The sequence below is a fragment of the Ambystoma mexicanum genome, chromosome 9 (genome assembly GCF_040938575.1).
Source record: "Ambystoma mexicanum isolate Mex_15411 chromosome 9, UKY_AmexF1_1, whole genome shotgun sequence".
NCBI lineage: Eukaryota > Metazoa > Chordata > Amphibia > Caudata > Ambystomatidae > Ambystoma > Ambystoma mexicanum.
The window spans coordinates 275,893,788-275,911,166 of NC_090931.1; the positions used below are offsets into that span (position 1 = coordinate 275,893,788).

The 17,379-nt window shown below is 43.1% G+C and overlaps 1 protein-coding gene across 7 annotated transcripts in view; it reads left to right on the forward strand.

Moving 5' to 3' along the window:
* The window catches only part of NF1 (neurofibromin 1), a 3,279,657-nt gene that overhangs the window by 2,656,671 nt on the left and 605,607 nt on the right, over positions 1–17,379 (forward strand). For all 7 annotated transcript variants that reach the window (XM_069614617.1, XM_069614618.1, XM_069614621.1 and 4 more), the window contains one exon: positions 985–1,116. In XM_069614617.1, coding sequence (XP_069470718.1) covers positions 985–1,116 — 132 coding nt within the window. The remainder of the gene's footprint in view (positions 1–984; positions 1,117–17,379) is intronic.

Genomic DNA, 17,379 nt, shown 5'->3' on the forward strand with positions numbered 1-17,379 from the left:
ATTAATTCATTGATCTTATTCAGTGCAGTGTCACTTGCACTGTCAATTCCTGCATATAATAGCCTGGACAAAGTTAGTAATGTTAACCCCCTGCCCCTATATAGGATGTTGTTGAGTTGAGACTACTGCCTCCTCCTCATGCACTTTCAAAGGTTCCAGGAGTTGGACTTTAAAAGTTCAAGGCAGATTCTCCAAGCCACCTTGAAATAACTTTACATGATTAGGATCTTAATCATGATGTGCAATGAATCATTGTTTGAAAGGAATGCACACCCTCAGTGAGCATTAGTTGTAGTAAGTAGCTTCAGACCTCACATATAAAACCTCTAGTGTTTCCCATCAGTCCTCCCTGTTGAAATGGGTTCCAGTTCTTTATATTCATGCAGTAATCCTGTTTCTTAGTCTGTTTTTAGTCATTTTATTTTTGGGTTGATCCCCTAAATGTGCTCACTTGCCAAGATCTAACTCTGAATTTGTGAAAATGTTCTCCATCCCAACTTTAATCTGCATTCCGTGTGTGTGTGCGTGTGTGTGTGTGTGTCAAAGATCAAATTAATGACATTTTTGTTAAAGCCATGACTATGATCATGCATGCATATCCCCCTGTTCCTAGCGAAGTTCCTAGCAGCTGCATCAGCTACTGTGACTGGTGTAATGCCTAAGACTTTGATCCCTTGTTTCATTCTACCCAACAGCTTCTGGAGTGTATTCCGTCCTTGGTTAAGGAGCGGTTAAACATCAAAGCCATCAGTGATTTAGACCGCACTGTCAGTTGTTGAACATTACACTACTTATACATGTGCACTACTTTGTGGACATAACTCGGCTAGCTTTCACAGATACTGGAGTCAGCAGGCTTTGTACGATTCTGCATTTTAATCAGGATAAATTTAGTAGTGTTTAATATCCCATGATACAGTAATGCTAAATTATGCAGGATGTTCTTTAATGTAAAACATTTGATCTGTTGTGCTTTTTTTGTAGGCTACAGGCATCCTTCTCCTACAACGGTAGCTCGAACGGTTCGGATTCTCCACATGTTACTTGCACTAGTTAACAAACACCGAAATTGTGACAAATTTGAAGTGAACACTCAGAGTGTGGCATATTTAGCAGGTATGTTATGTGTTTATATTGACTATTCCTTTTGGTCAATGATGGTGCATGTCTTTAGAAGGCATCTCTAATTAGTTTTGAAAGAAACTACTAAAAACATGATGGTTACTTTAGCAAATGAGTGAAGGACCATCTGCTTCCAACTTCAAAACTTGTTTTTTATGGATTCCTTCCTTCCACAGATTCCTCATTTTAGAAGATATGGGGTGGGGGGCGAAAGGAACTAGTCATTAAAACACAGGGAAAATAATCATATAGGTTCTTGGCAACACTAATAGTCACAGAATTTCTAGGACCTCTAGGAAATGGTATTTAAGATAATAAAAATTAACACATCAGTCCATAACGATTATAGACGGTTGGAAACAATTCCAAAACACAGACAGAGGCCCTTAGCAGGTCAGGTACATTTTAGCTATGCACACCAAGTCATCTCACTAGAGGGAAAAATGGTATTAACAGAAATAGTTACAGCGTAAATAGGCATTGACAATTACAGAAGTGGAAGACATGACTTTAAAAATACATTAAAACTACAGATAAGAGCTAGAATGCTAGTCTTTGGCCTAAACTTCCCCGAACGCCAATTCCAGGAAGACTAAGCCACCCGGTAAGTGCAGAGCTTCTTTTGTAGTTGTGGTTTACAGGCTGAAACTTACCAGGTACTTGAACCCACTGGGCCTACAATGACTCCAGTAATGGAAAAGAATGACTAACAGCTGCCATAGAACAGGGCCCTTGAAGCCAGAAGCATAACCAGTAGCAATGAAGACTCTGGAAAGGTGGGAACACCCAGCAAAGCCAGTTTTGGCAGCTCATACAAAGGAAGTTGCACACCAGCAGGAGATGATCCCACAAAGAAAACTACAATGGGTGTGACCCAGGACATTCCTAAAGAGTGGATAATACAGGGTGTTGGAGTCTCAACACCCTTTCAGGCAATGGCAGTGAAAGGCATCAAGATGGACACCTGCATTAGGAACATGGCCTAGAAATGATCCCTCCACAGAGGTCCTGCCCTAGCCCACAAGTGGAGCCAGCTATAAGTCAGAGGCATCCCAGGAAGCATGAACAGAAGCCCAACCGTAGATCAGCCCAGGATACAGTATCCAGCCAGTATGGCCATATCTGGTCCTATAAAATGCAGCAACTGGTGGAAATCATTCAGCAAGCAAGCAATCTGTTAATTTTGAAAATGTCAGTACAGAATTGAGGCTAGGTACAGGGTATCCCCTTAAATTCCATCTGTCACAGGGGCTGACCTAAACGGCTGCAAGCTACACTCTATATTCATGCTGGAGCCTTGTTCTAAAATGCCCTTATGCTGCTTAACACTGAATGTTTGAACTCATGAATCGAAGGGATTCTTCATGATTACTGGCTCTGATTGATGTCAGATATCGCCCTGAGGACGGATAAGCGTGGTTGAAATGCATTGGCCACTATATCTGCCGCTCAAGTTAAATAAAGGAGCTCTATTGAATAAGTTATATTCTTTGCATGTAATTATCCAAAGAGTTTTTACGTCAAAAAATCTTTGAAGTAGTTATTGCTACTAGGGCGTAACCAGTGCAGGTGGAGGCTTTTCCCCCCAGTTTCATTTGCTGGCCTAAGCCAGCCAACTAATCATAATAATAAGGGCCACTCCCCATGTTGTGTATGACCAGTGAAGGGGTAGAGACTAGTCTAAACAAGTCAAAACCAATATAAAGGATGCCTAGCTGGTCTCACAAAGAGCCCATGTGGCTATTGCTGTCATTATCGGCCTGCCTCCTTGTTTCCCTTAAAAAAGGAAGCCCCTAAAACAAAATTGAGCGAGAACAACTTAAAAAAAACATTGGTACCACAATGGCTACCAAAAATGTACATTGGGCTACCAGTGCAGTAAATCGGCTTGCACCTCGGGTCCTGCCAAAACTAAACAGCTGCTACCAACCAATTCCCTAAAACCATTATTCTCTAAAACCAATATCATCGCTTCAAGGCACACATGTGTTGCTTAAGAAGCCCCAGTGGAAGCCTTATGGCCTATCCAGGATCCCATACTCTTAATGAGAGAAAATGTTTGCAGTGACTGGGGAACTTCAGTAGAGGTCGCTCTGACCACTAAAAATAGGCCAGTAATCCAAAAATAAAGGCAAAATACAAAACGTTAGAGGCCATAATAACGCCCTACTGAATTTCATGTAATTGTCTTAACCGGGTGTGTCTGTGAACCAACAGCTTTCCACGTCCCAACAGTTCAGACATACTGCAGATCTCAGATCTTTTTTTTGGATAGTGATTTCAAGATGGGGCTGCCCACTGCAGACACCTTTAAACCTTTGCTGACGTTCATAACCGGCTGTCCCACCTACAGTGTAATTAAACAATATTATACATATCTCTAATAAAAATATAATGGGGGAAGTTGAGCAAACCCAAGGGAGTAACCAATAAGAGCTAAGAATTCAAACTGCAATAAGGCCTGATCTATCACGCTAAAGATCAGTACTGAAGCCCCTGCCCAAGGAGTTTTGAAAGGGTTGGACAAGTGCAATGAAATAGAGAATCCCGCAGGAAGGAAAATGTCTACCCGCTCTCACTTGCTACAAGGGGAGAAACTTAAAGGATGAGGAGCAGAACTCTGTCTGGAAAAGGTCAGAGGGCTTGGAGAAACCAGATGGATAGCAACATGGTCCTGGAAAGAGATAACCAGGGTGTCCAACTCAAAGGGGATGCTCAGAGGCAATCTACCAGCAACCCTAAAATGACAAGTGATAAGGGCTCCACTCATGGCAGGAGGGGTGCAGTATCACTGGCTGCCTAACAATAACAGAATGACTGGGGTCAAGTGCATATTGTCACACGTGTGAAATCGTAGACGAGGTCCACCAGGGACTTATTGTGAACAGCAACAGAGCCAAAGTCCATGAGTAACCTATTGTGAATTCTGAAGAACAGTTAAAGTCCATGAGGGTCCTACTGAATGGCCAGAAAGAAAGCCAAGGTCATCGGGGACCTTTCGATAATCCTGAAAGAAAGCCAGTTCGACAAGGGGCCTATTGTGAATCGCTCCTGGTCATTGGCTCCCTCTACTAATCTACATATATGTTGTATGTCCAAAAGTAATGATTGGACAATTCTTATCTAATATCCTACCCATAAACCTATCCCATAGAAATGTGCTACCTCATCATGCTTAAATATTATAGGTAGGCTCCAAACTACTGCTGCGGTGAAAAAAGACATGTGCTTATCGGTTAACATGTGGTCACACTCTCCATTAACTGGCTGCATGATGTTATGTTTTATGTAGATGGGAAGAGAAGACAAGCATATCTCCTTTGTTCTTAATTAAATGAGACAGCCCTTATTATCCCTGCCTTATCCCTGCCATGATGTCTCAAGTCTCAAGGACCACTTCTTGCAACAGTAATCGCGCCATCCTGTTCTTGACACATTTATGAATAACTGTTATTATGAATCATTCTGCTTTCACCACATGCGCAGTAATTACTGGTCTTTTTAGTTGCATCGTGTTTCTCTGTCACGCCTAGCTGAGACATTAATCTGCCAACTACTTATGAACTTCCTGGGATGTTCAGTTTGTCCCATAGACTTCAAATAGTCTGCCGTGTTATCGTAACTTGATTCACCTTGACAGTTGGATGCACACAATGGTATTGTGTCACGCTGTGTAACCTTATCCTACGTAGCCTTGAGTTTTGACATTCATTTGAGGCAGCGACTATCTAGCGGGCCACAGCATTTCCCTGAATTAAATGGATTTATTCAAGCGTGCTTAACTGGGTTCTCTCTTAAAGCTGCAGTGTTTAATTTTCTGCTGTGTTTGGTACAGTTTTAAAATGGCACCTGCTTGTCACGTTATTTTCCTCTGCAGGACACATTTGCTTTTTATTTACCGATTTACTGGTGCATGCCTGTCACATCATATCTATGGGTAGCAGCAACCTTATCCTGCCTACATTGTCGTGCCCTACTTGTGTAGTGAGTCCCTATCTTTGGTACACGCCTTCCTGTCACCTAATCTATTCTATTTTAAAACACACTAAGTGTGCAAGCTAATGTCTTATCTGTCCCCTACTTGTGTAGCGAAACTAACTATTCTTTGTACCAGATGTATTTCCAGGATAATTTAAAGTGCAGTTTACAATGTGTCCTTTCAGATCTTATAATTTCATTTCTTATTAGGAAGGCATGGTGGGAAGAGCTTGAACATGCTCCACTACATTCCCCTTCATTTTGTCTCATCATATTATAACCATCCTTGGGCAACCACACGTGAAATCCCCCCCTCCCCCAAGTTACCGCCTTGTGATACTTAATCTGCTGGACTGCATGTCATAATCCAGCACTCGCCATTGTTGTCATATTTCATCCAGTGCTCATTGTAGTTATGGGTATCTTTTGGGTGTGTGTACAAAATACTCCAGGTTGTCAAGCTGGCTGACCCGATGGCTACATGGGACAGTAAACTTAATTATCAGTTTGAGTGTACTGATGTATGATGTCTGCTACATTAACTATTAATGTAATTTGGAGTGTCTTCTTGCCAGTCTTTTTACATTGGCTTATTGCTATTCTCAAGATGCAAAAAGCCATTAGGACCCGTATCAAAATTGCCAACAGGATTTTGAATGCATCTGTCAGCCAGGTAGGCATCCAGGAGAATAGATAACTGAACCAGCTGTCGTCCTCAATTTCATCCACTTTCTCCTCCATTTTATCATGCAGCTCTTTCAAGGAGTATATGGCCTCCGTCAAAGTTCCGTTCTCCTCCTCATGTGCGGGTGCATTTATACAGCAACTTGGCCCTATCTTTGCGCCCACTCCTCCCTCCATGGCTGTGAGGAGGTCTAGAACATACCTGTTCTGCAGGGTCATCAATCTGACCGCCTTTTATTGTGGTATTAATAGTTTGTAACAGTTCCCACCTAGTTTTCTGGATCCAGTGTGCATTTGCTGCTGCTTGCAGGCCAGGCATTGGAAAGGATGTGAAGAACGTTGTTGTTTTACCAAACAACTTATGACTCCCTGATATTTCATCGAATGCGGCATTGCGCTTTGAAACACATTGTATATAGGTGGTATATAAATAAACTATCCTATCATTTGCTTCTTTGGAAAAATAGTTTGTTCTTTTGTGCGTTTTAGGCCTACGGACCTTTTCTTCCTGTTGGCTACCATTGAAAGAAAAGTCCCAATATCAACATCACTTTGTGGTATTACTAATGCTTGTGCATTTAGTAGCACTATTGTACATATGCCACCACAGTTGGGTGGAAGCTGCATATAAGCTCTTGTACCGCAGGCCCAGTAATGGTCCATTAGTACAGCTGTGCCAACTTTTAAAACTGGGAAATCCATAATGCGTTTGCACCCTTAATTGTCAACAAGCTTTACTGAACCATTATTTCTAAAGCATAATGTTGGTGCTTGTAGTTTGATTATGGGAAGTGGTCCTGCTTCATCTTCCACCCATGTTAAGCATTTTGCAATTTCTTTCTATTCCTCACAACACACTCTGTTTGATATTTTTTATCACTTCTATTGGCGCAGTCTATACTACCTCTGCTTTGCGTTCTATTATTCCATCAACTCATCCTCCTGAGGAATATACTTTCCCATTTATTTGTAATTGTGGTCTGGCGGCACAGTGAGGTATCAAATTAAACTGGGCATCTGTACACCTTAATATTTGGTCATCCACTACTTCGGCATCTCCTCTTTTTGGACCTGATGGTCTGTACTTGTGCACCTTACTTTTCATTCTTATACTCTCCATTATGTGTGCCTCTTTTACATAGTTGTCTGCGTATGGGAATACTGATCCTGCGAGATACTTCATCATGGCAGATTGTCCCCGAAATTGTCCTATGGTCTGGCGTACTGCGAGATGTACCAAGCAGTGTGCTCTGTACTCGGGTACTTCTTGAGTTATAAATCCTCGAGAGGGTGTCATGGCATGGGAATAAGTGAGCAAACAAAGCAGCTTTCCCTTGATCGCTCTTCCCACCTTCTCCATTGACCTCTACCATGAGTTTTGTTCAATATTTATGGAATTATCAAAATACCTTCTCATGTAATATTCATCTGCAATACTTCCCCTAGCCCCTTACTGTCTCCACAACTTGGCAGAATACCATTTCCTGCTCTAACTAGAAATCTACTTGTTTTTTAACTTCTTTACAAACATTATGCCATAGGGACACATTTTTCTTATCATAATCAGTCAAATGCAGTGTGAGATAAAATAAGAACAAAAGAAAAAGGAAAACAGAAGGACTGCAATAGCCATAATGTCTGTCGTCTGTAGATGTGTCCTGCGGCGTATATTTGATTGGTGTATTATGGAGATATCCGTAACATAAGGATATGAAAACATTTGTTTAGTTTACTTTTCTTTTTTATTGGTTCCAATACAAACAATATTCATCACAACAACACATCTGAATCACATGTGCAAAACCAATGTTTTATATTACCCCCCCTCCCCCTTGTTGCCTACTGATCCACCCCATTCCATTCAGCCGCTTTTACGGGCATTTCTATTATGCCATCCTGTGAGGAGTCTCCATCATCCGAGCCTCCCACCATGCTCTCAATCAGAGACGCTATTGGGTGTCTCCAGCTTATCAATGCCTGCGCTTCCTCTTCCCCTCCTCTAGTTGAAGCTTCTACCCATACGATTGTTTCAGCATCTGAGATCCTGCCACCAGGCCTCCACGTTTGGTCTCTTCTTCGCCTTCCAACTCGTGGAAATCTTGTGCTTTGCTAGGATATACACCAGGTCCTTAAGCTTGCTTATTTGTCTAAGGTTTGTGGCCTGGGGAACCCTCCCAGCTTCCCCGCCCATAAGGAATCTATATCAAGCGTTCTCTTTCTCCACTAGGAGGTGCGCTACCTCCTCCCAAAATTTCCTAATTTCAGGGCATACCCAGAATATGTGAACCATCCTAGCATTTACTTCTCCGCATTTCAGGCATAACTGCGGTCCTGCATTCGTGAGCCCAGCTATCTTCTCAGGGGTCATGTACGCTCTGAGTTATGAACAACTGAATTTGCTGTAGTCTCACATTCCTAGAAACTTTTTTATGATCCCCTTGTACTCTAAGCCACAGCCCATCTCCCATTAACTCACCCCTGTCCTTCTCCCAGTCACGTCTCACTTTAATCACCTCTTTCCCTACCCGAGTCATCACCAGCTCATATATTCGGGATATTTCGTGTCCTCCTTCAGATATATCGCAGAATGTTTCTACTACAGTATCCAGCTGCTGTGTCATAACCGACATTTGTTCAGTTTACTTAGTACCCTGAAAAAGGTTATTATTTTTCAGTGGTGAGTGAGACGAGCTGTATATATCTTTTTCAAAACATTTTACAACCACATATAAAGATAATAATACAAGATTTGATTGATTTGCAAACCACTTCCACTTTTATGTGGTTCATTGAAAAATATAAAAATAGTGCTGATAAACATAAAAATATATATAAATGTGGAAGTAGAAATAGTTCCAATACAAATGTAAAGACAGAAAATTAGAAAAATAGTTATAGGTGTATGTTCTTTATAAAAAATAGTCCCAATGTAAAGCTAGAAGAGTAGAAAAAATAGTCTATTATAGATGTATGTTCTTGTGAAAAATAGTCCCTAATGCTGTGCTGGTGATGTATTCAAACGTCCTCAACTCCTTTCTTACTGTTTCAGTGTTAGTTCAGTATCAGTGTTCCTCAAGTGGTGCAATGTGATTCATATCTTCTTTTTTCTCAAGTTGCTTATTCCTTTTATCTTCTTTCTCAGCATGCACTCAAGCTCTTGTCCTTGTCCTGGGTCTGTTTTCGTTCTCTTCTCCCTCGGGATCCTGGTAGTTGGGCTCAGAGCCGGCACTCTTGTATGATTTTGTATCGGTAAGGTGGACCCAGGCCTTTTTGTCCTACATTCTTACTGATGTAGGCGTACAATGTCACAATATGGGGACCTGTGAACCTTGGGTGGTGCCACTTTCGCACACGGTTGCGGCACAGCACGCAATCTTGCTATGCAGTCTTTCAGGAGACCATTGAGGCACTCCACAACGCCATTCGCTTGTGGGTTGTAGCCCGAACAGGGTCTATACCGAATGCCTAATAGGGATGCTATTTTTGCAAAGAGCTCATCTGCGAAATGAGGTCCATTATCGGATCTCAGCACCTCACACAATTCCTTTCGGTGGAACACTTTGTGTGCAAGGAATTTCTCTGCTGACATGGTATCTGGGGGGGTGCATGGTCCTGCTTCTATCCATCTGGAGAAGGGACACACCACCACAATTACATATGTGTATCCTCTGCAAATTTGGACCATATCAATGCAGGTGTCTGAAAGGGCCAGTTGAGTGGGCTATTGTTCCTCTCAGGGTCCTAAATGTATGGCCCGCTGTATATTTCTGACAAGTTGCACAATTGAGGATGAAGTTTCACATGTTTGTGCAGGTTGGGCACAAACCACTCACTGTAAATCTGCACTGCAGTGCACTCTTTGGAAATATGTGCTGGGTAGTGTAACTGTTCTAATGCTACTGTGAGTAATTCTAGTGGCATTACAGGTTTTCCTGTGTTTTGCTATCGCCACAGAAGATCCATGAGGCACAATGAACATCCTATTTTTTCCCCACAACTTCTGCTCTTCTGGTAATGCCCGCCCTTGTATCTCTGTTAACTATGCTATTGGCAGTACATTGTAACTTTCAGTCACTGCCATCATTTTTGCAGATGATTGCATGGACTTTGGTACCTCCACTATGTCTGGCAAATACGCCCCTCGGTTGGCCTCTGTATCTGTACTGCTTTTCCGCTCCCTCTGGTATGTGCTAAGAATTTTACCACAGCGACGTCTGATGTTTGCATAATGCAGAAATCAGTTTTTCTAACAGTGCGGCATGCTGCACTGTTAGAAGGCACAGGAAACCCCTCCGTATCCACCGTGACAGTCCAGAATGCACTGTGGGTGCCACATAATCGAAATCGGAGTACACCGTAACTTCCTCATCTTCATGTCTCTCTAGTGCCATAATCATTTACCACTAATTCTGCTGCTTGTACTGAAAAATGTGCAGTTAGTCTTATGCTTTCAACATTCTCAAACTCTATTTTCTTTTGCTCTTACGTCATTCTTGTCCCTGAATTTTTATCTATTGTTGAACTGCCATCAGCAAACACTTTCACTCCTGTTTCTTAGGCCACCTCCTTGGTGTGGGGTATGTCATAATTATCTGTGTATGTTGTGCAGTCAATGACATAATCATTGTCTTGCACTGGGTCTGCTGTGTATGTTGCTGGATTCACCACATGGCATCTAACAATCTTAATAGATGGATTTCTTAGAATGACCTCATATCCTGAGGCCCTCTGGATTTGTTACAATGACCTCATATCCTGAGGCCCTCTGTGTAGTCAATGTGCTTTTAGGATTCTCAAGTATTGCAAAAAGCGCATGTTCCACGTATGTTACCGAGCAGCCCATCGTCACAGTGGACGATTTCTCAACTTCTCAGCTTGTTCACATGAGTGATGCCGTTTCATGACTGGGTCTAACAACCCGCTGTAATATGCCAAAGGTTTATGTCCCATTGAAGTCTTCTGTGTGAGGACAGCCATCATCACTACTCCATTGCAAAGGGAGGTAATAAAGTATTCTGCTTTGTAATCTGGGATTCCTAACACAGCTGCTGTACCTATGGCCTTTTTTTAGCTCATCAAATGTGCTGCTCATTTCTCTCATCCATTGTCTGGGATCCTTGTTTTCTATGCTCCCTTTAATCCTCCTAGCAGTGGTCAGATGTATAAGCTGCAGTCAAATAACCACACTCTGCAATAATTGCATACTACCAAGAACTGTTGCAACTCCTTCACTGTGTTTGGACGAGGTGTATTACTTATTGCCTCTGCTCTTTCAGGTGTCACCCTCCTCCTTTCTTTGGAAATTATTTGGCCCAAATAAAGTACTTCTTCCTGACAATATTGGATTTTCTGTTTGTCAACTTTGTACGCTTTCTCAGCTAGCAATGTCAGTAGCTGCACTGAGTAATTTGTGCACTGTCCCTGACAGTAGCTGCATACAAGCAAGTCATCTATATATTGTATGATGGCACTGGGAGTTTGTATATTTCCCAAATCCATCTGAAACACCCTGTTAAACACACTGAGGATTAACAGTTCCCTTGTGGGAGACGACAATGTTCCAGTCGTACTCCTCTATAGGTGAATGCAGTTAAATACTGTGAATCTTCATAAGGGGCTATACTGAAAAATGCATTTTTCATATCAGTCACTGTGAAATTGGTGGCCATGGGAGGTATATTACACAATACCGTGGCAGGAGTAGGTGCCAGTGGAAATTCAGGTTCAACAATGTTATTCAAGGGGCGTAATTTTCTTGTATGAATCTCCAGGATCCTCCCTGAGATTTTTTCACTGGGTATACAGAAGTGTTGCTAGGAGACTCTGATGGCACTATCACTCCCTGCTTCATGAGCGCATTTATTGTTTCATAAATACCCTCACTTGCTTCTTTGGACATTAAATACTGTTTTACTCGAGGTAAAATTGCCCCTTTAATTTGTTTTTTACTGCTTTTTAACAACCCCACATCATATGGACTGGTCGTCCATAGTGTGCCGGATACCCTTGCCAAATCTTCTTCCATAAATGATGGTACTTTTTTAGCAAGCATCATTTGTTTTGGCACCTCTGCATACTCTATTCTCATTTGACATGGTATATTTATCTCAACTAATACCTCATCATGAGTCACTGTAGTCAAAAAACTCATCTTTCAACTGGGTCAGAGTGTGTGTTGCGTCAAGTGCTATAACTGTGCGCCAACTCACCCCTTCCTCATCAGTACAGTGTAAAATTTCTAGCTCAGTTGTAATCAGTTCCCCGTCAGTTATATCTGTAAAAAGTCTGTGGGTGGCCTAAATAACTGTCCTTCAATGCGGAGAAGCCATGCTAACATCACTTGTGCTCCATAGAAAAATACTTAAGGATCCACTGGTACTCCCCTCTGTACTTTTTCTGCCCATGAAAAGCTTGTATGTATTCTTTTGCTGTCTGGAAATATATGCCTGGTATAGAGCATATTATGCCGTCCTCTGTGAATGATATTGACATATTGAGTTTGGCCATAAGATCTCTTCCCAATATGTTAACGGGTGTCTTCATGGAATATAGGAATGGGATAGCAAACGTCTGATCTCCTACTGTCACAGGAAAACTGTCAGTGAAAGGAACCGTATTTGTAGCCCCAGAAAAGCCTCAAGTGTCCATTAATATTCCTGACATCAGAAATCTGCCCTTTCTGACACAGGGCTTTGTTGCCCCAGTGTCAACTAAGAAGGAAAGAGTCTGGTTACCTATAGATACCGCCACCCCCGTTTCCTGTTCAGGGTCTGTGGTTACTGATAGGATAGGGCACATCAAGCTATTCTGTGGGCTGTCATATTCGGGATACATGTTCAGTCCTGTCCCTGTAAAAGGGTTCCCCCAACCGCTGTCACTTTTCCTATCTGTGGTGTCTGTGGCAGAATATTGGTATCCCACTGTGTCACTGCTTGTTGTGATTGCACTGCACTCTGTGGTTTCTGTGTCAATGTCCCCTGTGGTGGTTGTGGTGCTATCTGTGGCTGTATCTTTGGCCTTTGGGGTTGCTGCAACTGCTGTGATTGTATCGGATCTGGTGAATATTGTGTGTAGTCATGATACCCATAGTTTTGCTGTGGTGCACCATATGGTGCTGGATATGCCACTCCCCCCTCTTGGCCCTTGCAGCATTCCTTCTCTACTTCTACAAACTGGCGAAATGTGTCCTACTTTCCAACATATCCAACATACTGCTCCAGTGCCCCCAGGTCATCCGAAGCGGGGCTGTCCCCTGCCAAACCCAAATCCTCTCCCTCCTCTGGGGTTAACGCCACTCTCCCCTCTTCCTGCAAAATAACCAACCATGCTCTGCTGTGGTCTAACGGGTCCTATCCATTATGCGTGTCTCCTGTATTTAACAATAATTCTCCTTCTACCACCATTTTGGATAATTTCTTCTGCATGGATTTTGCCTTTCCTTTATTTTCTTTTGATCCTTCTCCTGCTTTAACCTACAGTGATGTACGATAGTTAATTGTATCTCTGACCATTGTCTCATTTTAATCCCCACAATCTTTTTTTAACTGTCTCTGTTCTTCTTCAGGTAGTCCCTGACATAGAATATGATAAAACACTGGTATATTATATCCCAATGGCCTTTATTTTCCAAACACCAACATTCTTTAATGTCTTGAATATTGGCAGGCCCCATCTTCCTTGTCATTATGGCGCTCATGTCAGATTGATCTGGAAATAGCAACCTCAGTGCCTTCCATACATTAGCTCTACAATTATTAAATGGTGAGCCATCATATTTAGTGTTCTGTCACTACAAAATAGCCTACTCGCTTCCACACATGCTGTGCCTGGTCACCCAATATGGATGTCACTTATAGCTAATGCTGTCTCTCTAGCTTGTAGATCTACCATCCTGCCCCTGCTGTCAGTTATAGCAGCTTATCCATCAAATTATTCTTGTCTGTCTGATTCCATGGAGTATAGTGGGGTTTGCCCTAATCCCTTGTGGAACAGTGGGAATTGTGTTACCCCTTTCTTGAGCAAAGGTGATGCTGCACAAGTTCTCCTTTTTAATGTCTCGGCTACACAGTGTCGCTGGCGTTCTGGCAAGTTTCTTAAGAAATATGGGGATTTATGGACTTCGTTTATGGGAAGTACTGATGTGAGGGCTGCATATAGGCTTAAGTTTGGGCCCAGCAAATCTGCTATCTCTCCTACGCCTGGTCCTGTGGTATCCATTTGTTGGGATTCCACTGCCTCCTCTCCCCCTTCTTCACCATCTATTTCTACCCAATCTGTTTGTCTGTCACTTTCCCCACTCCCATCATCCTCAAGTACGAGATCAAAATTCACTTCCTCAACAGGCTCCCTTAAATAGGTTCCACTCATGATCTCTGACAACACATCCCTGCCATTGGTTTCTGGGGTTATTACCCCATTCCCTTCTCCCCACATCTCTGGCATCATATTTCTTCTCATCTTTTAGTTCATCCTTTTCCTCATTTTTTCAATTTCTTCCTTTTCTCTCGCCATTCTCCTGTTCTTCTCATTTAGCCTCTTAACATACTCATCCCTTTCTCCTACCTACCTCTTCCTTTTTTGTCTTTAGGGTTCCTCTCTCTGCATCTTCTCTGCTGCTCCTCTCTGTTCCCTCTTTTTCTCTTTATGGGCATTCTGCTGTATCTCTTCCTGCGACTCCCTCCTGACTTCCTCCGTGGCTGCTGCCTTCATTTCTTCATACTCTGCTACCTTCACATAATTATTTTCAGTGCCTTTCCCATCGAGTTTCAAAATATTTTCCTCCACCCATTTCTCTGGTTCCATCATAGTCTCTCCACCATCTCCCTTACCTATGGTAACGCTTCTCATCCTGCGACCATCTATCTGCATGCCTCTCACTCTCCGAAGCTTTTCCTTAGCTGCTCTTACCTGCTTTTCTAAGCTATGTAGCCCTCCATACTCTTCCTCCTCCCTTAACTGTGTCTCTGTGGTGCTCCATGCTTCATTCTCCATTTGCACTAATGGCGCCTTTCCTTTTACCAATTTCGCCCTTCTCCTACTATCATCACTTTCCTCATCAGGGGATTCATACCTGGGATTACTATACCCTAGAGCTGCTGCTTGTACCGGGTATATTACTGGGATGGTCGAGGCTGGTTTGCTCTCCTCATACAAAGGCGGTACTGTGAATTGTGTGTGGATGCCTGCCTCGGCTGGTGATGGCAGAGCTGTTGGCTGTGTGTAAGCACTTTCCTCAGAGGGTGGAGGCGGCGGTGCTGTGGGCTGCTTGCAATTCCTCTGACACATATGAAGCATCCATTCCTTCTTAGGCCCTTCTGTTTCTTCCTCAAAGGCCTTCCAGAGTTCGAATACACCTATCCTGTTCTTGTGCTTCTTGCACTTGTGTGTGGCGTGTATGTATGTGCACGTGTTTTGGAGTACATCTTTACAGTGAGTGCCCTCTTGTGGCCACGTCAGGTGCATCTTCCCATCAGTCCCTTTCACCCACTCAGCGTGATACTTAATAATGTTGGCACTATATCTAGGGAATGCTTTGCAAATGTGAATTATTGGGGTATCTGATATGGTGACAACTTTTAAGCAGCGCAAATCTTGGCACTTACACAGAATAAATAATGCTAAATAGTGGTCACCTTAGCAATAATTAGAACAGAAATAGTCTACGCAATTCTATCATACTTTTCCCTTACACTCACCTTCAAATATATGCCATCTATTCCATCCTTTTTCATTGTCTAGGGCCACGTCCCAATATCCAATCCTACCTCTGGGTCACAACAGCAAAATCCACTCACAATCTAAATGTTCATACTTACCCCATGAACCTCTACCAAACAATACTATCTGCTACTCTCAACACACAAAGAAAATCCCACCTCTACAGGACCTGTCTCACAACACAATGCTCGCAATCAACAATTTAATCAATAAGAACATAATACAGCACAATAAAATACAGCTGTCTTCCAATTTCTTTCTTTTTTTGCCCCGGGGTATCCTCTCTCTTTCTCTTTAACTCTACTCTCAAAAGAAGGTGATGCCCTACTGCACAGTCTTCTAATACCCTGTCTAGGGCTATCCTTAATCAACTTGCGTTTCTTAAATATAATACAATACATTTCACACCCCCCAATTGTTAACATGCACATAGCATACTCACTTTTCTGTGGATCTTTGAGGGTTGTGGGTGCTGGGGTACCCTCAATTTGCCAGCTCCTCTTGTGGCCTCCAGTGGGTGGGAGGAGACCAGGCAGAGTTCCACTCCAATGCCGGCCCCTGCTGTCCTTCCTGTTAAGTTGTGCACAACCAAAAAATAAATCTGCTCTCCTGACCAATCTGCTGTCCAAAAGGATGGTGGCAGGGGACCCCCAAAGTCCACAAACTCCAACCATCCTCTGCTGCCAGATGAAATCGAGGTCAAAAGCCAAATAGCTCTCTAACTGGTATTTGCCCAAAAAAAGAGACTACACAGAGTGTTTGTGGTATGCCAAATGCAAGGATTTGGTTGCTCGTTGACAGCCAGTCAGTGGAAGGAGTCCCAGCCTCCCAGCGAGGATTGGACTTCTATTCCAGGATTTTCGCAATACAGAAGAACCAGGTTGGCCTGACAGTTGTGTTGGACCTTTCCACTTTCAACCTCTCCCTCCCTCCTCAAGAATTCAAGATGATTACGCCAGCACTCATAGAAGAGACATTGTGCAAGGGAGACTGGATGGTCTCCCTGGATATGAAGGAAGCTTATCTTCATGTCCCGATTTGGCAGCCGCATCGCTCCTTTCTACGGTTCAGGATCATGGGCTGCCACTTCGGCCTCAATTCAACTCCCAGGATGTTTACCAGACTCATGAAGGCAGTGATGGCCCTCCTCAGGGCCACCACATCTACCTGTACCTCTACGACAGGCTCGTCAAGGCGACATCACCGGAGGCGGTGCACCACACTTCCTCCGCTCTTATGTATGAGCACACGCCACGACATGGGATTTTCGCTCAACCTCAAGAATTCTTCGCTGCAACGTACGCAGAGACGGACTTTCCTGGGCCTCATCTCAATTCCTCAGGGTCTGAATGAGGATGAGGAGGATTGGCTAAATCTGTGCGCCCTGGTGGCCATTTTAAACCTCTGTGCATGAAGATGCTTTACACACTGCCTGTGTTCAGGATATCCTGCTCTGCTGCTGTTGCAAAGGTCAGTGTTTTGTTGGGGCTCTAGATGTGTTTAGTTTTCCTCAGAGTCTGTCTTTGAAGGGTTTTCCTCTTGTCTCCCTGTGGTTGAAGGGATCATTTCATTTTCATGATCCATTCCCGGTTTTCTGGTTGGGAGAGAAGGACATTGGGGGAGGTGTGTAGGCCTCCTGAGCGTGTGTTCCCCACGCAATTGTGGCATTTGGGTCCTGATACAGGTTTCCTGAGGTCTTCCCTGGCTTAAGTGACCTGACTGGGTATTTTGTCAGATTTACTCTCTCACGTCTGTTATTCCACTTCCTGTATCCGGTCTGGGTTTTGCTTTTGTTCCTGATGGGCATTACAGGAAACATAATGTACGCTAAATAGCTTGGCTAGGTACCCTGATCTTAGTCAGCCAACTTGTGGTATC